The sequence below is a fragment of the Spea bombifrons genome, chromosome 1 (assembly GCF_027358695.1).
Source record: "Spea bombifrons isolate aSpeBom1 chromosome 1, aSpeBom1.2.pri, whole genome shotgun sequence".
Lineage (NCBI taxonomy): Eukaryota > Metazoa > Chordata > Amphibia > Anura > Pelobatidae > Spea > Spea bombifrons.
Genome location: NC_071087.1, coordinates 155,549,737 through 155,573,885, shown reverse-complemented (window position 1 = coordinate 155,573,885; position 24,149 = coordinate 155,549,737). Strand labels below are relative to the sequence as shown.

Sequence of the window (24,149 nt, the reverse complement as noted above, 5' to 3'; positions counted from 1 at the left end):
AGAAAGACAAAAGATCCAGAAATACTTTTTACTTGGTATAACATATATTTTGCACGTTATCCAATAACACACACACAGACGAATTGTAAACATTTCAAAATAAGTATTCATTTCATTCCATTCAAAATCAATTTCTAAACAAAAAGGAAAATAAAATAACTCTAACGGCAAATTATATTACCCTATCGGAGAAACGCATTCAATCAAACCATAAACACGTACGTTTAAAAATTCGAAATGCTAAAAAAAGGTGCTTTAAATAAACATCTAAAAATCCCTTAGTCTAAGGAAAAATTATATACAATTTTAAAAATGTAACATTTTTAAAAGTATGCTGAAAGCATGGCCAGATGGGAGCTATTTATAAAAAATAATTATGGCGTAAAATGTTATATCGTTGTCTTATACCATAGCAACCAATAAAACTATTATTTAGCTTTTTTGTAAATAAACTGCAATATATATGAACGGGTTTAGGCCTAAAATAATTCAAAATTAGTGCTGCCAATGGGAGACAAGTAGACACACATAGATATATATATATATATATATATATATATATATATATATATTATACTGTGTATACACATGAATATTGAGATATCTGGTAATATAGGTATAATATATATTTTAATTAATGCGGCAGAAAAGTTCACACATTGCAATATTATTTCTAACTTCTTTGGGTAACATATATTGCTTACATATAAAAATATATAAAGAAAATAAGGTTTTCCTCTGGTGCAAAACAGAAAGGTATAGCACAAAAAATAAATAAATTATATATCAGTTGTATGGGAAAGAACATGCAATATTTGAGCAAAAAAAACCCATGATCATGATTCTCACCATATTATAATACAGAGGAGCCAAGGACAGGGAAGGAGGCAAACATATTATATATATATATATATATATATATATATATATATATATATGGGATTCTGCTAAATCCCACCATGCAAGGAGGACCGCTCAGCTATCGTATGCATTAAAGCGTATTTGATGTCCCTTTAAGTAATTGAACCCTAATTTCTCAATGCTGTATATTAAATTTGTAATTCTTCATGCAACATTGAAACACCCGATATTAATTTTCTTTTTGTAAAATGTTGCAGACACATTAACCAAACCAAAAAGACGATATATATACCAATTTTTTGGTGTGCCGGACTCATCAATAAGAAACAGTAGCCTCTCTAGGGGTTGCCTGAGGATTTTTCGGGGATTGATTGACTTTATGAGTCATAGTCAGACACATCGAGACCTTTAGGCAAGGCTTTATACTGTTATTGATCACGTTCTCTGCTAGGAAAAGCAAAGTAATGAAAGCAGAACCGTCTGCAAACGGTAGGATAAATGAAACTATATTACACTATACTGCACAAAACATTCTCACTTATAACATAAACTGTTGGCGCTGTATAAATAAAAGAATAATAATAATAATAAAAATAACTAATAATTAATCATTGATTTAAATTGATGCTGATTCAGGCAGAAATCCACCTGAAATATTAAATATATTTTTTAAAAAACTCCCCCCCACACACACACACTTTTTGTCTTTAGCTACAGAGGGAAAATTTTCAAGAATTGCGCATGTGCTAACATCAGATACTGCGAGAAATGCAATAATGCAAAATACTAATAAGACGTTCCATATGATATTATTGTAATATTCCGCCACCGAACAATTGCATATATTAGAAATATAATGCGTAGGTTAAACACTGATTCTGTGCGGTAACTAACGGTAATAGCAATAACTCCCATTTTATGACCGTTAACCCTTAAATGCGCTGATTGGTCGTGAAAGAAATGCAGAGTCTCCTGGAGGAGGAGGACAGTCCCATCCCTTTAAGGGTTATGCTAAGTATTATGTCTTGCTTTTCGCTTTGGTGCCGTGCTTGGTTTTTCGGGAGCTGGGTGGGTTGGGTTGGCTTTTTTCCTTGACTGGAGCTGGTTTCTTGGGTTTTGAGCTGGGTCTCAGTAACGTTAAACCCAGGATTTCGCAGTACTTGTTGCACTGGTGTAAAGCTTTGAACTGGTCGATGAAAGACCCGGAACAGTTTCCTTTAAATCCCTTGTATCTGAAATAAATTTGAAAAAAAAGGGAAATATTTCAGCAAAGCCACCACGATAGGCATATATAAAATAAAATAAATAAAATGTAAATTAAAAAAATACTTATGCATTATACAAATATTTTTTAAATGTTCTGCACATCACAAAGTAGAAGAAAACAAGCAAAATTAAGATAATTTACGATAATGTAATCAATTTGAGCATCCATCGGCAATTTGATGTATTATGTTATGATGTTATGATGTTTTTTTTTTTTTTTTTTTTTTAACAGAGAAGGTGAATAGAACAACCTTCCAACAGAAGAGTAAGAGGTTAATATGGTTAGGGAATTGCATTGGATAGACATACGGCTCCTGAATCTAAGATGAGACCAACGACTGATTAAGGTCCGAGTTTTTACATTAGGAATAATGGGTGGACTAGATGGGGTAGAATGGGTCTGATCTGCCGTCAAACAGTAGTTTTTGTTGCCTTGGGGTAGGAAATATCTGAAATACGTTAAATCATATTCTTTAAATGATGCTTCTATACGTCTGTTCCTTTAATTGGATTATGCGTTTCTCTTCACTTCCTTTTGGTGTGGATTTATTCCTCTCTCCAGAGATAGACGGGTGAGCCGTATCATCTCTTGGCGAAGCATGTTTCCTTAATGAACGAGAAGCAAAGAACCAAGACCCAGATGTCATTAAGGGCCATGGTTCAAAGCAGGTGGCTGCCGAGTCCCGCTGCTGGAAGGAGGTGGCCGCTCATCCCAGGCCGTCTCCTGAGATTTGCTGCATTCAGCAGAATTTTAATAGTACATTCCACTTCTGTTGCACACTTGAAGGGGATCCATTTCTTCACAGTAGTTACCAATGCCAGCTCGGCCATCGTATCACAGTATCCTGTCCGCGGCACGCCCCGGGGATGTTATTGATCCTGTAATCCAGGCTTCATTCACAACTGAAGCGTTCAGTTTGTGAAAGTTTCAACGACTGGTTTCCCTGCCGGGTTCTAAGTTCTGCACCAGCCACGGTATGCACTTGAATGCAAATGGCAACTGAGAAGTCTCTTTAAAATTCCATGGTGTCCCCCCTATGTGCATTTGTCCCTTTCCCCACCCCCCACTTATTAAACAGGAGTAATCGGTAAACTACTGAAATTACCACTTATTCTCTGTATTCTTGTGTTTCTCGTACCAGAAGACAATACACACTACTGTTCAAATATTTGGGGACACTTAGCTGTTTTCATGGAAAACAAGGAAATTCCTAGCTGCAACATAATTGCAAAAGGGTTTTCTAACGATAAATTAGCCTTTTAAACTTAAACTTTGATCAGCAAACACAATCTGCCATTGGAGCACGGGAGTGATGGGAGTGATAAAGGGCCATTGGAACACAGGAGTGATGGGAGTGATAAAGGGCCATTGGAACACAGGAGTGATGGGAGTGATAAAGGGCCATTGGAACACAGGAGTGATGGGAGTGATAAAGGGCCATTGGAACACAGGAGTGATGGGAGTGATAAAGGGCCATTGGAACACAGGAATGATGGGAGTGATAAAGGTCCACTGGAACACAGGAGTGATGGGAGTGATAAAGGGCCATTGGAACACAGGAGTGATGGGAGTGATAAAGGGCCATTGGAACACAGGAGTGATGGGAGCGATAAAGGGCCTCTGTACACCTATGAAGAGATTCCATTAAAAATCAGCCGTTTCCAGCTACAATAGTCATTTACAGCATCAACCCCGTCTGCGCTGGATTTCTGAGCCATTTCATATTATTTTAATGGACGAAGTTTGCGTTTCTTTCAAAAACAAGGACATTTCTAAGTGACCCCAAACTTTTGAACAGTAGTGTGTGTATTCAAAGAATTTTTTGGTGTCCTCTAGAACTACTTCTGATGCGGTCATTTTAAATGCAGACTCGTTACACTTTGTACAACTTTTACAGCAGACTTTTCTCTAAAAATCACCAACATTAAGCTGTAGGTTATAAATAATCATAGCGTTTATTTAATATTAGCGGTTACTATGCCTTTAACATACCTAAGGAAGGCACACGCTGTCCTGATGGCACAGAATTACTATGTCACTAAGCTGACCGCGCAGCGCTGTACCGTATGTTATCAGAGGAAATATAAAACCTGGCCTAAATGTGACAAAATAATGCAGCCCAAAATAGCTCCATGAACACGGAACGCTCAGGACGGAGGAGAAACGTTCTCTCTTGTGGGGTTTGTTTACTGATGCCGGACTTTGCAGGTGAGTTGAACCTGACTTATGACCCGGTGGCACATTCTTGCCTAGGGGCCACGGATCTGGGGACAGCAGCCCCTGGGTCTTTTCAGTAAGTGCCGATTGGCCTCCATGGCATGCCTCAGCTCTTAAGGGCCAGTTGGAGACATCAAAGCTCTCCCTTGAAAGTGATCCAGCTGACCAGCTGTACTACCAAGGTCTTGGTTTCCATGTTGCAGATGGCCGGGATTTGGGCTCTTTGGATAAAGAAAATTTGCAGAGGAGAAGGAGGTCCTCGGTCGGTAGGTGCTTCTCAAGGGGCGTTCTTGAAAGACCATTATAATGTTAGGAGGTCTGCAATATAACCTAATGCATGGCACATAAAATAACCTCCAATACTGGGCTATTTTAGGGTTAGTTTTATCACAGATTGCCTGCCCTGATTACCGGTAGATCATGCTATAAAATTGGTTCTTCTACCCGGCCAGATCTTTTTTAAATTGATATAATCTACAATGTTTTTTTACGAGTGTGGATGAGTTGAGTGCGTTGGATTGCGGTTCTGAATTCTATTTGTGTGTTTGACTTTGAGAACCAAGGTGAATGTTCGTTTTGTGCCGACGGCTCATATTAAATCCTCGCGGCCCAAGAATGGGCTGGGCTGGAAACTGCTTGAGCACAGACAGGCTTAACTTTCGCACAGGTGATCCGGTCATCATATGACCGGCATGCGATCGCATGTCCTCCTACCATACTGAAAGTTTCCCGAGACGCTGTGTGTTTACACAGACTAGAAGAATGGAGGATGACAGATTGATGGTGTTGTCCACCTGTTTTACAGCCGCGCATGGTGATTCTTTATGTGGGCTCGTCAACATAAATATCAATTTCTAGTACTTTTCCAGCTAATCTACTCAGCGGATGATGACTTCCGCTGGATACTTGCGGATATTCTATGCTCCTGCTTGGAACGGATTCATTGAAATGTCCAGTAATTGATTTTCATATTGAACAGACAAAGCATTTTATCCATGGGCATGGTGTGTTCAGTGCTATGGAGCCATGTGCCGCAATGCGTATGGTTATTCTACAATCCGGGAATATATTAAAATGGTCACTCACCCTTTGGCTAATGTTGCTATGCCAACATCCGTTAACTTCATTCCAACACCTGCCGATTAAAAAAAATATAAAGTTAGTGTTTTTAGATCCAATGTTCTCCATACAGCATTGATAAATAAATGAGTATTTTTTCTTCTTTATAATGCCAGTTTCAGCAGAGCAGGTGGAGCCTCCTATGGGTGCCTTTGGGGTTCAGTCCACTAAGGAAGAAGACACCGGGATCATAAGTGACGTTCTTACATATCCATCAACAGTGCAGGTGCCCGAAGAGGGACACTTTTGTTGGGGGGTCATGGCTAGAGGTAGGACTGGGGGCAGAACCCTGGCGCGCAGCTTTAATGTACTGCGACCATACCATTTAGGAGCTGCGATTGAAGCTTGCGAGCCGATCAGGGTGGACCTTCTAGTCTAACTAATCGGCCCATGATCACCCCCTGCCCCCAAAACAGGGCAATATGGCAGCCCAACAGGACAGTGTGACAGTACCCTACAATCAGGACGGCCATGCAGAAAATGGAATGATTGGCAGGTTTGTTCTTTTGGGAAAAGATCCTAGTGATACATCCCTGTGTGTATTAAGTTCTGGGTAGAGGAACTGGCTATTTAAACAAGATATATGAATAGCTGAAGATGGGCAGATGATGATTCCAACTGGCACAGAATCTAAAGGTTCTCTAACGTGTTAAATGAACGCCGGTCTGGCAGAGCAGGACGTCTGGTGCCAGCCGGCTATGCGGTTACAGATTCTACTCCGTTTCACTTTTAGGAACCATCCTGCGGTACTGTATTTACTGGATGTACTTGGAGCGATCCTCATAATTCTCTGAAATCAGCTTCTGTTCCAGCGAATCGCTTTGGATGAAGTCACATCCCTGAAATGTACCGCATCAGCTGCATGCGCTGCTCTGATAGAAGTAGTCGTACGCGTGTCATAGCCCAGGGTTCTAGAGCCCAGGGTTCTTAGGCATTATGAATAACGCTATATGTAGAATTAACGGGTCATTTAAATGTTTGATTTCTCGCAAGGCATGTAAATAGTAAATCAAATGAGCGCATGTTCTTTACAAACAATATATTATATATAATTATTAAATTATGGCTACATTTAATGTAATTGCTGCCAATCCCATTGGGATTGAATGAAGACATAAAGTATACCTCTTCACATCTTATCCTAACCTGGAAAGTTCTTGGCAAATATACCTGTAAATTCGCCACCCTTCACCCTGAGCGCATAGCTGCCAACAGTCCAGAATTTGCTGAGGCAGTCCCGTCAACCAGACTTATGTCCAGTCTTTTGGATGACCCATGAAAATATTTTTTGGAACGTTCCTATTGCACCCTGCAGGGTATTTCTATGAGTAGTGAATTGGTAAGAGTGTGAACTTCTCCAAACGGGGGCAATTCAATTATTAATTGTTTAAAAAAAAAATTAGCTGTGCCTCTCTCTATAAAAACATATGTGTATCCAATTCAGAAATGGTTAATAAAATGATTGGCAGATTTATTAAAAAAGCAAAATAAACCACTTCAAATATTTAGCATTTTCTTATAATCAACATCCAAACTCTTCACGGCAGCTGCTGTTAAATTAGTGACATGGAAATGAAACTGCAATGCCTTATATATATATAGGTCCCACAAGATTATACATGGCTCTCTTAACATAAATATGCTCCCTTGGAATGCATAATGAGCCCTGAAACCTGTTCCTGGCCAGCGCTCTTTATTCTCTTACTTTTAACCGGTTTCTAGCCAATGCATACCTGCCAACAACCTTGAATTTCGCTGGCCAGTACAGACAACTGGGGTCTTACATGGCCAGTGTTCGGTTTAGTGCCTCAGGGAGCTCTGGGTTTGCATTGCCCCCATCAGGCACACTGCAACTATGAAAGAGGGAGACAATGTTGCGGCGTTGCCCATGTGTTGACATCAGACAATCCCAGAAAAAGGGGCAAATAGTTGTTTTATAAGAAAATTGTAAGAGTTGGCAAGAGAATAGAATATTACAAGTCCCTGATATCACATATGCATTATAAAGGGCAAACCCGACAGCTTCTCCACCAAGAAGGCCTGAGCTGGCCCCGAAGATGCATAATGACATCAGGGAGCCGTCCAACTCCCGTTATGACTCCCATTATGATGTCAAGAAGCCGTCCAACTCCCGTTATGATATCAGGAAGCCATCCAACTCCCATTATGACTCCTATTATGACGTCAGGAAGCCGTTCAACTTCCATTATGACTCCTATTATGATGTCAGGAAGCTGTCCATCTCCCGTTATGACTCCCATTATGTGCACGCCCTTTGTAAGTATGATATAACAAGCATGAAATGACAGTAGGCCTTATTCCTATTACCTTGCATATCAGTAACAAGCAAGTTCCCGTTGGTCCTTTCATACACCCAGTGTTGGAAGGTACAGCACTTCTGGCCGGCTTCCGAATCTCTTCTCAAAAAGTTAATTTCCTTCCCGTCTCGAATGGAATATTTCACAAAGTCTCCTATAAGTTCTTCCTCTACCGTCGCATACGGGATATTGTTTGCCGGGCGATGAATGAGAAAGATAGGAATAATCCTGGAAGAACGAAGGAATTAGTGTATATTAGAGCATTCACCTCCAAGCCACATTCACTGATACATGGAAAGTGTTCTTAGCCTATTTAATTTGCGATACAATCTTAGAGTTTAGCCCTGCTCCTGCCCCTTTCGTGGCTTGCCTTCTACCCTCAGGAAAACAAGAGACCTTCCAGTCTCGATATTAAAGATGAACGTAAACCTAGGGACTCTGAGTTAAATGCGGTAAATTCTCACCTATGCTTATCTGACATAAGGAGAAAAATGATGTATTTGTAGAGAACTCTTCCTAGCATAGAGAAAGAGACGTGGGTGAAGTCACTGTCATGATGTCATACAATTATGTCCACAGCCAGTAGTACAGAGGATCAGCAGGGGGGTTTGTTAAGCCGATAAAAGCACAGAACTCTACTCCATTGAAATAGACTATGAGGAGTGATGAGAGCACCCCAAAACTAAATCAAAAATGCATCCTCTATCGTTACCCCACTCAAGATTAGTGAATCTGCTATTATTATCATTACTTCAATATTATTATTATTATTAATTATCTTACTTCATTATTATTATTATTTATCATTACTTCATTATTAGTATCATCATTATTATTATTATTATATATTACTACTTTATTAATATTATTAATTATCATTACTTCCCTGTTATTATTGCCCATTATTACTACTTTAGAAGTAAAATCTTCCCATCTATGGGTGAAGCAGGACGGCGCGTTCCTCAATACACTTATTTTGCTTTCTGATCAGCTTCTGAAATGTTACCGACGTATTTCAAAGTCCCCGTAGAATTTAAAGCAGCCTCCAGCAGCTGACGGACAGACGCAGATGGGAATCCCGCAGCCAAGTCCGAGGCAGGCAGAGCTCCAGCCTACCTGTCAACATGCGATGTTAAAGGACGGCAAATCTAATCAGCTCTACCATTTCTAGCAGCGCAAGTTAATCAACACTAATATTTAAACAAGGACAACCCTCGACCCCCTAAAAACAGCATAGGGATCGGCGTCCTCGAGACGCACTGAAGCTATGCGTCAGGTTATGATGTCATATATGTTTCAATGCGTTGCAAAGTAGTAATGGCCAGGGCCTGTTCCAATCCTGTTTCTGACCGTGCCCCAATCTAAAACCATGGGGGGGTCACTGAAATGATTGGTTCAAGGTTAATGCATAGACCTCACTGGGGTCCCAGAGCTACATTCTAAAAACACAAAGACTGGGTTTAACCTGTTAACACAATATAAGACACTCAATATGATGTGTTGTATCAAATAGTTGTATCATCTCTCCTTCCATCTATCTATTAAACCATAGCTCCCAACATTCCAAATCGCACACTTTTGTTTTAGTTATTGTGTTACGGAGCATGGCGGGTGCAGGGGTTTAAGAACATTTTAAGAACCCAATGATTCCCATTAATAAGAACATTTTCTTTTTAGAAACATATTGCTGAGAATTGTTATGGCGGAAACACCAAACATTCTGAGCTCCTAGAAAAGAGAGACATCAGGGGAGCAAAGAGGAACCGATGCATTTGGGCTCAAAAGAGGGACTGTTTCTCCTAAACAGGGACACCTGGAAGGTATGCTACATAATATGGCTATTCCTATCGTAAGAACCAAGTAAGGTTTGAGGTCTTATTGCCGGTAGTAAAATAGATAAATGATACGGGCCAAATGGCTCATATCGACTTTAAAACTGAAACTCTTTCAGGGAACGTTATAAATGAATGTGAAACGTGTCTTCACTGAATTAGTCCCTTTGAAGAGAGACATTTGAAGCCACTGAGACCCACAGGGGCAGCGCACACATTGGGGTTTTTTTTTCCCACTGGCATTTTAAGGGTTAAAGGTGTCACTTACTCTGGTACTTTTCCGAACGCCTCTAGCTGTCCGGCCTCTTCAGCATAAATCTTTGCGTATTCTCGGGCGGTGTTTTGTACATAGCATTCCTGCAATACCAAGTCAGATCTTATACGGCGTGTAACAAAAATGCACGCTGCTATTTGCAGAGATTACAGGACAGATGCATCCTATTTTTGGACAGGCGTATGTGCTGATATGCAGGGCTTTACCGACAGCGAGAAAGTACAAGCGCTAGTTTAAAGAGCGTTTTCTTATGTGTGTACCTCCATAAATAATATTAATGTATATAATATGTATGATCTAAACACTGACCAATGATATGGCATCATTATTTAAGTCTTAGATCTCCAGATGTATTATTATTTATTTTTTATATAATTAAATACAATTATTATACATACATACATATATTAAATTATTATATACATAAATATATTAAATTATATATTATAATATAATAAAAATAATAATATTATTTATCAATTATTATATAGAAATATATTAAATGAATAATAATAATGATAACATTTACTTATAATATAATAAACATATGATACCATAGTAAAAATATCTTAAAAAATTGCAATAAATATACACTGTTGCCCAGAAAAAAAAAAAAATATATATGTATATATTTTTTTTTGTTTGTTTGTTATTTACAAGGATCACTTGATGCCATGGTGAGATCTAAAACCAAAAGTGTTTTTTCTCAGTATAGTGGGGGTTATATATATAAAAAGTGATTCTGCCGACACTAATGGAATGGCCGAAACATCATGAACATTCCACCGGTTTCATGTTTACTCAATTTATGTAAGATGTGTTGAGTAATTTGTTAAAAATATTTTTTTTCTTATGACATTTTTAGACATATTTAAACAAAATGTTATTTTTATAATGTATTATTTTATTCTGTAATGAAATAAAAATATAAAAAATGATAAAGAAGCATCACCTGTACAGCAAGCTTGTAATTCTTTTGGACAAGTTCGTCATTGGTCTTAGTTCCGTACGCGATTGCGTTGTGTACTTTTAGGACGCACAGGTGACCGGGGTTAAACACGGGTAATAAGCCGCACATGACTTTACTCCGAAATGCCTTCCTGTGAACGCCTTCTCCAAAGTGCAAATCGTCAGTGGCTATTCGACCGTGTAAATTTCCCCCAAAATACATGTCGGTGATAAAGTCTTCTCTGAACAAAAGCTGATTGAATTCAATCTCCTCGCCACCTGATAAATAAAATGATAAATACTTTTCATCGAATAATTCACAGAGCATTAAGAAGCCGGAGTTAATGACACCCGGCAGTAGAGATTCACAGATATCTCATTACAGACACAGGCGTTAAGTGAAAATTGATTATTATCTCAGTTTAGGCTACTTTTTGCGCAGTCTGCAAGATGATTATAATAATTCTGCCACACTAAGGAGACTTTATCATCAGAATATGGATTATTATTACATCTACAATTACATCGAATGTGAAGACGTCTTATGTCATTTATTTCATATTAGTTGCTGCTTTTGTTGGAAGACACTTCACGGAGTTTTCAGGTAAACATCATTCACTGCCTAATTCTGGTAATCCATTGAGCACTGGGGTCAGGACGTAATCCCCCCCCAAGCCCCCAAGCGCCTGGGCCAGTTTATATAACTATACTCCCTTTTAATTTATATAGGTGACAGCCTTATAGATAGCATACTCTTTATCCAGGGAAACCTACATATTTTAATTATAAATTGCCTAATTGTATGCGTTCTAGTTCTGTTAATGGAGGAACACTCTGACTCCTCATCATACTCTCTGCGGATGCTTCCAGGCAATGGTTTATTTATTGTCGGAGCTGCTCTAGGCCAGCACCACCAGCCGTCCTCTCCACACTGCTGTCCTCACCGCTGGGCGTCAGGGTATGACATCATATCGCAGCATTATACTTTTTAAGGACTCAGGTGCTGTGTGGAAGGAAACTATGCTGACTCGTCATAGCCCCCCATAGTGTTAATGGGCCGGGTTGGAGAGAACAGTGATATCCCTTTTTAACTGGACTATTGAGAAGTGTCAATAAGGGAGCCTGAAGTGGGTGACTGGTTCCATAGAACTTCCATCTCCTTAGATCTGCCACCCTAGGCCTAGTCAGCCTTTCCCAGATCACAAAACATAATTCAAATCTCAGTACATATCGAAAAAAAGAAGCTTCATTTTAAATGAAAAGTTGCCATGAATAGTTCATATGTATACGTATATATAGAGATATTGGGATTATTATTATTAATGATTTCTACAGCGCCATCATATTCTCCATCGCTGTACAATGAGTATGACTTTCGGATACATATTAAGACGTATAATAAGCATAAACAAAACCACAAAGCAAAACAGGGTTTGTTTGGTGCCAAAAAAAAGATTGTAACCAACTGCCAGCTCAATAATTAAAATCTCCCGTACTTTGATCAAGCTGTTCATTTAGTTGCGATGATCCCTTTTCAAAGCGATTGGGATGAATGACTAATTTTTTGGAAAATTGAAATAGCCAGATACTTGAAGTGGTAAGTACATCGTGTTCAGTATTAAAGAAATGTACCAAGGCTCGACTATGATTAAATTACATTACACATTTCACCGCGCATGCTGGAAAGATGAAAGTTAATAACATATTTGGAGAGGACTCCTTCTCTCGTTCTTGGCTTTGCGGGAAAGGTTGTGTTGGAGCCATGCCCAAAATGCCCGTCACATGCCTCTTTCTAACATGTTCTAGCACTATAATATATCTTTCCGTTAATTTGTTGACTATGTGATATAGTAATTTTGGTTGAAAAGCTTGTTATCCAATCCTCGGCCAAGGTATCTTTGTTACCATTAATGTTATATATGATGTTATATCATTGGATTAGGGTTTAGATTATTTGCTAATAAATTATATGTATGAAAGGTGCGATGGTGAAGTGCTTTGCGGGGAAAAAAGGGATGATACTCCTTGCCAAACTCCATAGAAACCATATTGGACAAGCAAGTCCCCAAAGTGGGCCAAGGGGAGGTACAACCCCTTACCACCTTTCCTCCCTGGCCACAAATCAGGGGGGCAGATCTTCTTGGCTTCCCACCCCAAAGGTGGAGAACAACTAGAATCCCATTAAAAAGTGGCAAATGGTGGAGAATCATCATGGTGAAGAAATAATTGGCACATGAACAAAAGAACCATTTGTAACAGCTAGAACTAAAATGTTCCATTTCGGTCACCAGCCCCAAGCTGGCGTTATAAATATAAATTCTATAACTGCCAGCAAAAAGGCCAGCGCCGGTAGAGTAGAAAAAATTAAAAAAGCCAATGTGTACCTCTCACCTAAATGTCAAAAGGGTCCATATTGGACCTCCATAGGACCTCTAAGCTTAATCAGGAAGGTAGATGTCCCTAGGAATTTTCACTAAGGGTTTAGGGTGTGAATTCCCATTTGCACGTCTCCTGTTCTATAATATTTATTATTAAACGTTATTATTAAAATATATTTACATGGAAAAATGGAAAGACGCCTTCGAATGCATCATTACATTTTGCGTACGTTATCTTGCACCTCATCATACATTTCATTTATCATGAAAGTGATATAGTTACCGTCAATATCTTGGCAGCGTGACAACTGGTCCAACACTAAAAAAGAAATAACATTGTATCAGCCCAACATTTTTGCCCCACATGAACCAAATGCACTGAAATGATTAGATATGTTACCTTCAGGAGTGAGATGGAAGTCAGTGGTCACTTTCCCATACATGTTCTTCAGGGTGCAATGATACATCCCCTGGTCTTTTACACTTGTTTGGACTATTGCTAGAGACACGGGAGAATAATCCTTTGGACTGGAAAGAAAAGGAGATGGGTTGTTATCCGAATTAAAACGGAGTTAAAGATTCTGTTCCACTTAGACAAAATAATAATTTCACTCTATTGTTAAGGAAATAAACTTTAGCAAATCATTTTAATTTTTCCTCTAAAGTCTGATCACATAAAACCAACACAGAAACTTTTAAGGAGCCTTTTGTGTTTTTATGACAGCTATCAGTGTATTTTGAGGAAAGGATTTGTACATTCAGCCAGAAATTATGTTTTATTATCCATTTAGTTACAGAAGTCTGAAAAGAATAAGGGAGCAGGACATTTAATTAGAATGGCCAACTAAATATAAAAGAAAACCAGGAACATTGCATGACTTTTGAGATGTTAAATCTGATGTCTACAGATAGAACATAAGGCATGTCAGAATATGTTTGATTGATGTTAGAACTGCTTGCTTCACTCAAACTGAAAGACAAGCAATGTTAATGGTTCATTCTGTATGTTTTTTATTAATGCAGATCAGCCGATACTTGCCCTCCCATTCATAGTTTTCCCTTAAAAAATATATATGTCTGTATATGATTGAGAAGAAACATTATTATTACTATTACTTATCGATTTATATAGTTCCATCATATTCTTCAGTGCTGTACAATGGGTAAACAGGACAAACCAAGTATCACATCACATAACAATTTGTATTTACAGAAACAACAGGTGAAGAGGGCCCTGCTCACATGAGATTTAACCTGCCAGTTGATAAGCTCCATCCTTTACATTCCATTTTTAAAATCAATAGAGCTGGCCTGCAGTTAGCCTACTTAGTAATCCAAGGTATTTTTCATTCTAAGTGCCGCGGGTAGAGGGCGTAAATGGGGTAAGCCGCCAACCAATGAAATCATGGGGTATGACTGGGAAGACATAAAATCATCATCATGATGGGTTTGTGTCCAATGTTTAGATGTTCAACATATTGTAGCCCAGTCCAAGGGCAAAGCAATTGTGAAGCCACATCTTCAGGATTTGGCTAATATGGTGGAATTGAAACATTAATGGGATGGGCATAATGCTATCTATAAGACCGAGGCTCTAATAACGTTTGAGATACACCAAGAAAAAATGGGCAGACTAGATGTGTCGAACGGTTCTGATCTGCTGTCAAATTCTATGTTTCTATGGATTCCAGTGAAAGAGAATCTTCTTCAGTTTGATTTCTGCAAACCATAGAGAAGCACTCCAGCATTAGCTTAGCAAACAAAGCTTCTCAAAGCACAATTTGAAAAGTTGAATTAAAGCTCACAAAATAAACTCAAAAAAGACTATTACATGATTATTGCATCATAATACATATCAAGTGGTTGGATTACCCTCACACTGAAATAGCCCTTTAATTGATATATTTTGTATAATAGACCACATTCTGCAAAGCAAGCCTATAATTCCGCCAGCTAATTGTTATGACACGGGATCTGGGGTTGGCTTTGCTAGTAAGGTTGCGTGGGCATCACTGGGAAAGCTTTGTATCTGTTGATGACATAGTTGTCTGAGTTTGTAGGTTTAAGGGATCAGCGAGTGAGCAATCACAACAGCTGCTTATCTCCTGTCTGGGGCCTTACGTTTGGTATGGGTTCTGTTGACCATTAAACATGTATCACAAATCAGATGAACTAAACCGCTCCCACCATGTTGGAATCTACAGAATGTTACTAGATGCAATGAAAGGGCCCTTTAAGACCCCTTGGTTATTTCATAAAATCAATATACAATGACAATGAAGGAAAAATGAGGGTATGATAGAAATCTGCAAATACATAAATGGATTCAACAAAGGGAATGTACCGGTATATTTAAAACACACACGATTTGTTGGGACATTGTCTAAAAGTAGGGGGTTAGAAGCTTAGATGTAATGTGAGTTTTAAGAGGTTAACATTGTTAAGTGATTTAAACATACGTGGGACAGGCATGAGGCAGCCCACGATATGTCACTTTTTAAGTGGTGCACCTCTTACCCCATAAGCCAGTTAGACATTATTCCCCTTTGCCTCATGTCCTTCAGAGACTGGGACATGATGGGAGAAGTGGCATGAGCGCCTAATAGAGCCTACTAGGTCCTCCATGGTCGATCGTTGATCGCTTTGGGCAACCACCCCTTTAAATGCACCACTGGCTATAGATTTGTATTTCAAGCAATGATAAAATAGAAGCAGTAAAGCAGTAGCCATAGATCAGCTGCGATCAATGTTGCAATGCTCTTCCGCCTGAGCCGGTGAAGATTAGGTAAATGGGTTGTTCCCTGGTTCCATAAGTCTCTCCTCTCTAGTCTTCCATCAGGGCCCTATAGATCAAAGTGGATCCTAGCAAACTGCTGAGGCTATTTATATGCTACCACTACCTATGGACGCATCGTATGTAGGTTAAATTAGACTTACCTTCTGTGCAGTCGGGCGAGCAGCTTGGATTCTTTAGTCCAGGTAACTGTGGAGTCTGCGTGGATGTTACCAAAATGACAATACAGCTTCAAATTTACAGAATTGTCAGGAAACAGCTCGGCTTGGATATCTTGTATTAACAGGGGACCTGCAAAGGAAACACCATATCCACATTAAAATGGATCTGTCATTGTCCCTAAATCCTCCATATTAAGTTATCCCTCCCCTGTTGTTAAGTTGCTGATTCTTGTTGATTGGTTAAGGCAGCCTTTGTTAAGTTGGTGATGAGAAAGTTGGTGATGATCTCAGCTTTTCTGGGGTGAGCTTTAAAAAAATGTAAAAAATCAATTTAAAGTAATATAGAATAATATCTTTAGGGCAATTCTTCTGATTTAGAAACAAAAGAGCACAAGATATTGATAGTTCTAATACATACATTTTGTTATGATAAAAAAACTTAGCATGTCCAGCTTCTTCAAGGGAAGCTCACCAGGGTTGGTGCTTAAAAGCCATGTTTGGAAGGAGTCATGTTTCACAACATGTAATAAATCTGTTGGCGCTCAATTTTATAGGGAACTTAAACCTGTCAGGTGTTCACCAACTACTCCAGTAATGATGAATCATAACCTGATTACAATTAGTAGACGTTTGTGAAGCACCAAGGGCTGGTTAAATTGTTTTATGCAAGTCCTTTCAAACAGAGAGTAGGGATGATAGGGAAATAGGAACAGAACTTGTGCATACCTCCCAAGTGTCCTATTTTCCTTGAGACAGTCTCAGTCCTGTGATCTCCCTGACCAGAACAATGATCTGTGAAATATATTGAGTTCTGTGCTGTTGCACAGTTTGACTTCATTCATTTGAGTGTGGCAAGGTAGATGGCCCCTGGTCCCACATACAGTATATCTCGTGAAACAATTCCTAAGTATATACTGCCTTTGTCCTAGAGTAGTAATTAGGCTTCTTTAAAAGGGGAATGCTTTAGAAAACAATATGTACAGCCTAATGTTTCAGCCCTTGATTTGATGTGTCATTAAGCTTCAAGTTTCATTGTGCCCATGGATGACCAACATCTATCACATTTGCATTATATTTTTTTCTTCTTTATGGTACATTTTCTTAAAACAGCAGCGGCAGTTCCCATGCCGCTATTACAATAGGGGAGACTGAAAATTAACAATAACATTGTACAAAAATTGATGCTATTTTTCTGCTTCTCCTCCCAAACAGGAGGAACATGGTCCTGATAACATTTGAGCAATTGGATTTTAACTGACACAACAGGTGCCTAACGTGACAAGTCGTATATTACCAGCAGTACAATACGTTTTATCCTGCGTGCACGTAAAATAAACAAATGCCTGCGTGACAAAAGCCTCTAAATGCAACAAGTTCCACAAACATGTCTCTGTATGAGTTTTAGATTACATTTATAAATTCCACAATGATTCCAGATGGAGATATTTGTTTATCCAAGTCTCTTTCCACTTTTACTGGAGCTAATCAGGGCCAAGTAAGATGTAAATAGACATTAAACTTATTTTTTTATTATTAATAATGTTGGGAAATGTGAAGTACTGTATAATATGTATGAAGAGCACACGAGCTGTAGGTGGCGCTGTGCAGTTTGGGTTACTGTTTGTATATGCCTGTAAACTTGTTGGTACATTCACAGGAAGGAAGTCCCGTCCCTCCCTTTCTTCCTCCTGTCAGTGTGTCCTGGCTGCTGTTTCAAGTAGTTCTAAATCTTTGCTGTTTTGTCCACACAAATAAGGCCTAACATTTTATCATAGTTTATTGATGTGAAATTTAGTGCTTTTTACAGATTTTATCTAATCGTATGTCCAGTCCACATCTCTCTCCTCAGCGCCATGGTGCAGCAGACGGAGAAGTGGCCAACGGTACAGGTGCCAGCAGTGTCCATAAATGCTGTCAGATCCTCAATGTCTGGCAGATGACAGCATGTATGGACACGGTCGGAGACCGGCTCTGCCAACTGCAACAAAGCCATGCTGATATACAGGATGTGGACGACAAAGGTTTCTATGCCTTTTTATAGCAGTTGCAAGAAGATTGAATGTGTAAATTAGAGTGGCTCCAATGGGGAGGCGAACCAAACGTAGTTGGGCCTAGCAGCGAGTGGTGGGGCTAGCCCTAGATTGTCTTAAATTGGCTGCTAGTAGGAGGTGAAGCAGTGGAAGAAGGTGTGAATCGGACAAAACTACAGCTCCCCTGCCTGGACAACAAAGACTCAGAGACCCAAAAAAGCAGCTCTTCACTCAGAGAGTTCTTAGAGTCCCCTGAAATGTTTTATTAACAGCAAAAACAAAGTTTAATACCTCTTTCTCAGGTATTTGCATCAGATCACAATTCTAGACATAATATTAACAGAACCAAAAGAAATAGGCCACTTCGTTGTTTTCGCTGCTGTTACCATAATTACAATCATCAATTTTCTGTGCCAAAGTTCTCTCCCTTTGCCGTCTCCAACTCTTACAAAGGCTGCCCGAACCAATCAGCAACAGAAGCGACATAACTGAATAAAATATATATTTATATAGCGTGATATACTCTATCACTACTAGATCCCTATAGTTATATATATAAAGTACACAGAATCTGAATACCATTTATTTTTCTGAAGAAATCATAAACAATTCCCGTTAAATGGAAATTCATACTCAACTATAAAAAAATCCCATTAGACTGTATATTTTGAACTGCCCACAATTTTAATCAATGCATGTCGAAACATAGTAAAGTTCACAAAATCTCTCTAGTATGCTGATTTTAATATTCTGAAAATGATCTGGCTGTCTCTTCTTCGCTCTGTTTCCACAACCGCTTGGACACCTAACTATAGTAACATCTGTCATCCCAAAAACATTTTATTGATGGAATTTATGTGGAACAACATCTCAGATTAAACAACTACCTAATACCCTAAACCACTATGAGGTCTTGCACAATGTAAAAAGTCAAGAATACCCTGTCACACTAATTATGATCCACCCCATATGCGACTGGTGATACTTTTTATTTTAAACAATTAGGAGTAATGGTTGTGTTGAACTTAAAACATCTTTACCTTTTTTATTGTCCTTTGATGCTACGGCCTCTGCATTATTCGCCTTCAGGTCTGACTTTGGTTCTTCCTCCGGGAATACCTCATCAGCCAACGCCGTTACTTCTTTTTCAACAGATTTTAAATTTTTGATGACTTCTTTTGCGTGGGCTTTGAACTTTTTCTTTGTCGCTTTATTTTCTGTGCCACTTGACTTTTTAGTTTCTTTTTTACTTCGTACATCTGTTGGGAACTGCTGATTTTTAGAGAGGTCACCTTTCCTCACGTCAGGAATGGAAGCCTTTGTACTAATCAAAAGCGCATTATCTATTTCCTCCGAATTAGTAGGGGCTGCTAGAACATCAACATTTAATGTTTTGGGTTCTAAAATGTCTCTTTGCACACAATTACTCGATTGAACCATATCATTTGGTTGGGTCGCCAAACATACATTTTTGGAACTTGTCTCATCCTTTGGATGACATTTTAATGAAGTTCCCTTAGTTTGTTCTCCATTGTGTTTAGGTGTTGACCTATTAATAGTTCTAATGACATGGTCACCAATAGAGCTCCTCTTACCAAGCTCCAGATATTTGGTTTGTTCATTAGCCTCCAAGTATGCATCTTTATCACTTAAGACATGACGGTGCATTGGTAATTCTTTACTATCCTTTGAGGTATTGGTTTCTATTATTTGACCACAAAGATCATTAAAATTCGATGTCACGTTGAATTTTTCAGCAATGACCAGCTTCGCATTTTCTCTTTTTTGTGTGTTTTGGACGTTTTTACTTGCCTTATCTTGAGAACCTACAGAACCGTTGTCAGTGTGAGTCTCCGACCCTGTCGCTGTACACTGGAAACATGTATTGCCAGTTAAAGCTGTGTCGTGTGGAATTCCAAATGACAAACATCCATTTTGGGGGTTTTCGTGTTCCTTACAAAATCCGCTGGATTTGTTTCTCTCAATAGGTTCTTTATGATGGTGACAACAATCCAGATCGTGAATACAATTTGAACACATATTGGTTTCCTGAGTTTGCGCATCATCAGGGTTATCACTCTTTGATTTAAACATTTTTGCCAAACACGTTTTCATTTCTTCAGCTTCTTTGGCTCCCTTATTTATTACCAAATAATTTTCACTCTCCCCAGAAAGGCATTGACTGGACGGCCCAAATTCCTGTAGACTTCCTTCTGCATCGCCATTTCCAATAGGTCGGTCACTGCTGTCATGGGGAAAACCATGGGCAGCTTCCTTAATTTGCTGTGAATAAACACCAGACGTATCATGTGAGAAACATGTTAGATTCTGCTTTTTTGTTACATTAAAGTTTAAAATTTGCTGATTACATTAGATTTATTTAGGTAAATGTGTCGCCCCATTGGCCGCTGGTCCATGGGACATTTGCACAGTGTGCCAGGTGACCAGTCCATGCCTAGAGAAGAAGACTGTTGTGAGCTTAAAATCTATTATATGAGAAAGGACAGAGGTCAATCGCAAATTCAACACGACCAACTCACGGCCTATTGAAGTTGAGCGCCAGGATATGATGTCATAGAAAAGTGCAAACATAAGAATAACGTCATGTCCCTTAGCCCTGCCTCTAATTACTCCCCGTATCCTGACTAAATATTGGGATGTAATGAGAGAGAGGGTGGGAGCACCTGGACTTTGGGGACCTTGTAGGGAGGAAGAGACGCATAGACTCCATTAACTTCAAAGATAACTCTCCATGAGCCTCATGGAAAGTATTCTCTCTCTCTATGGACAGAATAAGGGAAATAATTACAATTTTAAAGTTTGGATGCTTTGGATCACATTTTGTATGTGATTACTGGGGTTGGCAAATACCATACTTTTTTGTATATATTTCAAGTTAAATGATTTTAGGGTAACGTTAAGAAAGTGGGGCTATCACCATAAATGAAACAGGCACTCTTTAGTATATCTCAATATGTGTGCGTTATATGTTAGCATATATCATGTCCTGTTTGTGTATCCGATGGCAAGTGTCCCAATCTGTTGTATAGATCCCATCCTCTTTTTAAAGTATGTCACCTATTTATAGATGCTATACCAGCCCCAGCATCCAACTAAATATATTTCCAACTGTTCTCCAAATAGCTTTCCTGCAAGGCATATTATACTTCGCAAGCACACAATATAGTCTTTTTATCTTTTCATTAAATGGCTAATATTCACAATTTTGTGACATTTTAAAGAAAGTAGAATAAAGTGTGTGTTTCTTGAACTTTTTTGTTTGTTTGTTTCAGAAAAGCAATTTATGGAACCAGCAAGAAAGAAAAAAACACTTCGGGTGAAAAAGGTCTGGAATTGGTTAAATAGGTAGGTAAGCAACTGGGTAAGTTGCCTATTGGGATATTTTAACTCGATGTGATGTAGCTATTTATGTCGTAGGAAAATTGTGTGCTGACAGAGTGGTGTTCACTTACTCTTCACCAAAACCAATCTTCTCTTCGTTAGTAACTGCTGAGTCCTAGAGGTGGAAGGTAACCACTGATTTACAGCGGATGAGGTTATGGAAAACTTGCGTGACCTTTTTATGCTGATCTAAACCATTTAACTGCTGAAATGAGACACTCTATGGAGAGCGCAGGGGCAGGAGGTCCCCGATACCCACCTCCAATGCCTTCAACTTATAACTAAGACACCTGTTTGAGGACATCAGCATTATATGCGTATAAAAACATACGATATAGAATAAAAAAAGTATCAAAATGTAGAATGTTGTTTAAAGTGAAATGTCCATTTATCTGGATGTATAGATCACATTTCTCTATATAGCTGTCCTAAGCCCTTTTCAGGGTCTCCTCTGGTAAAAGCTGCTTTCTATAATTAGGAATCAATGCTATTTATCATAAACTTCTACAAATCAACATCATAAACTCTCAGTTGTGAGTGCCTGTTCATTTTTATTTCTTCATATAGATACGTTAACTGACATTTATAGGATTATATCTTTTTTTTCTCTACATTATGATGAATCGACCCTGGTGTGTCCGTGGTGCATGAAGGATTGAGATGTCCCTGGAAAATGTATAGTTTAACAGGTGAGGTGACTGATGGAGTCTCACAGGTGTAACTCTGTATTGTAGGGGGCCAGGTTGGTGCTGCTCCAGGAGAAGCTCACTCAGGTTGGTACCATTTTGACGCTAAGTCATTGAGCTGAAATGTTTAACACTCTACAAGAACCTGCTTTAGCGAATAAAACCGAGAGGGACACAAGGGTACAGCTCCATGGTTTAATCGGATTAAAACGCAGCTGTTTTTGTTCAATTATACTCAGTATCCGTTTGTTCAAAAGCACTGCTCTGCTTCGACATGCTTATTCTAGAGCCAAACCCTTTTTTTATACATTAACAAATATATATAGTAGATATTGATCAAACCTTCCCTTTGCCACTTCTTTTATAATGTTGTGATATTGGTTTTCCACTTACTTGTGAGCATCCATGGATGACGGAAATCTCCATTGGTTCATCTGTCATTGGAATAAAACTGGTTTTATCTAAGCCGTTGGCCGGAAATAGTCCCAAAAACGAATTAATTTTGCCCGATTTAGTGGAAGTCGACACATTTCCACTGGTTTTATTTTCTTTGTTTTCTTCTTCAATGCCAGCCTGGTCATTCTGGATCACCACCGCAGCTAAAGGAAGTTTACATCTTTCTTTGCTTTTAACGCTGGAAATGTCATCCTGTTGGTGCCCCGCAATAATTACCATCTCGGGTCGTAAAGCTTGGACAGAGTCTCCGGGGAAATCTCTTTTTACAGCTTGCTCTGGTGCGTCTGAGTGACTGACACAGAGGCCGGCGAAGGCATCCATAGCCTGTATGTCATTCGACACTTCATCCATACAAGCCACACCACTGTGGGAATCATAACACCCATTTAGGCAATCCTGGCTTGCTTTTGTCTCATTGTCCTGGTCAATTTCCAGTAAAAATACACGGTCATCGCCTAGAAAAGCTTGCTGCCAGATTCCACTGGCATAATCCATTCCGACATCAGAACATTCCAAATAGTTTAGGCAATCATCAAAAAGTTCCTCCTCTGAAAACAGATTATTATCCCAGTTGGGCTCATTACAACAGCAGCAATACTTAGACCCGTGCCACAGGCAGTAAACTTGATCCATAGGGCCTGTATGGCACGTGAAAATACCTTTATTCTCTTGGGCCAATTTAAAGTCCCCATTGTCATTTAGACTGCTGGTGCGACCACACGTGAAATCATCAGCTTCTTGGGGCTCTGTTGGGTTTGGCACAATTTTGGAATGTTCTGTTTCAATGGATTCTTCTTGTGTCAACTTTGACGGATGTTCATGTTGTTCCTTTGGTTCAGCTATATTTTCTATCAATGAGTTATGTCTTGATCTTGGAACACTTAGTTCTTGTGCATCCAATTGGGTTAATCCATCAGACGCCTTGATGTGCTCGCTGTTCATGGATTCATGCTTGGGCACATCTGAAAGTCCTTCCATAAGTCCCAAAAATCGTTTTAGAGCGAGGACAAATGAAAATGACATTACGGTTTGTTCTGAGTTCTTAGTATAGGTGTTTCTGGTGGCTTTGTGGCCGCTAACAATTTTGAATATGCCACTTTTCAATGGTTCTTTACTTTGTACCTTTTGAGTAGTTCTCCTGTAAAAAAGCATAAAACATTTTTTTCAGAATTTTGACATTTCTCCATATGAATTGTGGATTGTTATTATTATTTATTTTGTTTTATATTTCTCAGCGCTGTATTTAGAGGTTTTGCCATTTACTGCTCCATTCTAGAATGTATCAAAAGGAATATGGAACATAACTAAACAATTTCCTTTTAAATATATGTTTGTCATTATAATAAATGCATTTTTTTCTGATTTATTTTTCAGTTTTTGACTATTACATATTGCACTCAACATAG

At 38.9% G+C, this 24,149-nt stretch overlaps 1 protein-coding gene across 1 annotated transcript; it reads right to left on the bottom strand.

The window, feature by feature from the left end:
• Positions 1 to 1,606: 1,606 nt before the first annotated feature.
• ALPK2 (alpha kinase 2) lies at positions 1,607 to 23,868 on the bottom strand. Its single transcript, XM_053448174.1, has 10 exons — positions 22,681 to 23,868; positions 19,240 to 20,482; positions 16,152 to 16,299; positions 13,615 to 13,742; positions 13,498 to 13,533; positions 10,841 to 11,115; positions 9,883 to 9,971; positions 7,793 to 8,010; positions 5,432 to 5,480; positions 1,607 to 2,093 (listed from the first exon to the last, which is right to left on the bottom strand). The coding sequence occupies exons 1-10, from the start codon at positions 23,764 to 23,766 to the stop codon at positions 1,880 to 1,882; spliced, it is 3,486 nt and encodes a 1,161-aa protein (XP_053304149.1). The 5' UTR covers positions 23,767 to 23,868; the 3' UTR covers positions 1,607 to 1,879.
• Positions 23,869 to 24,149: the final 281 nt, after the last annotated feature.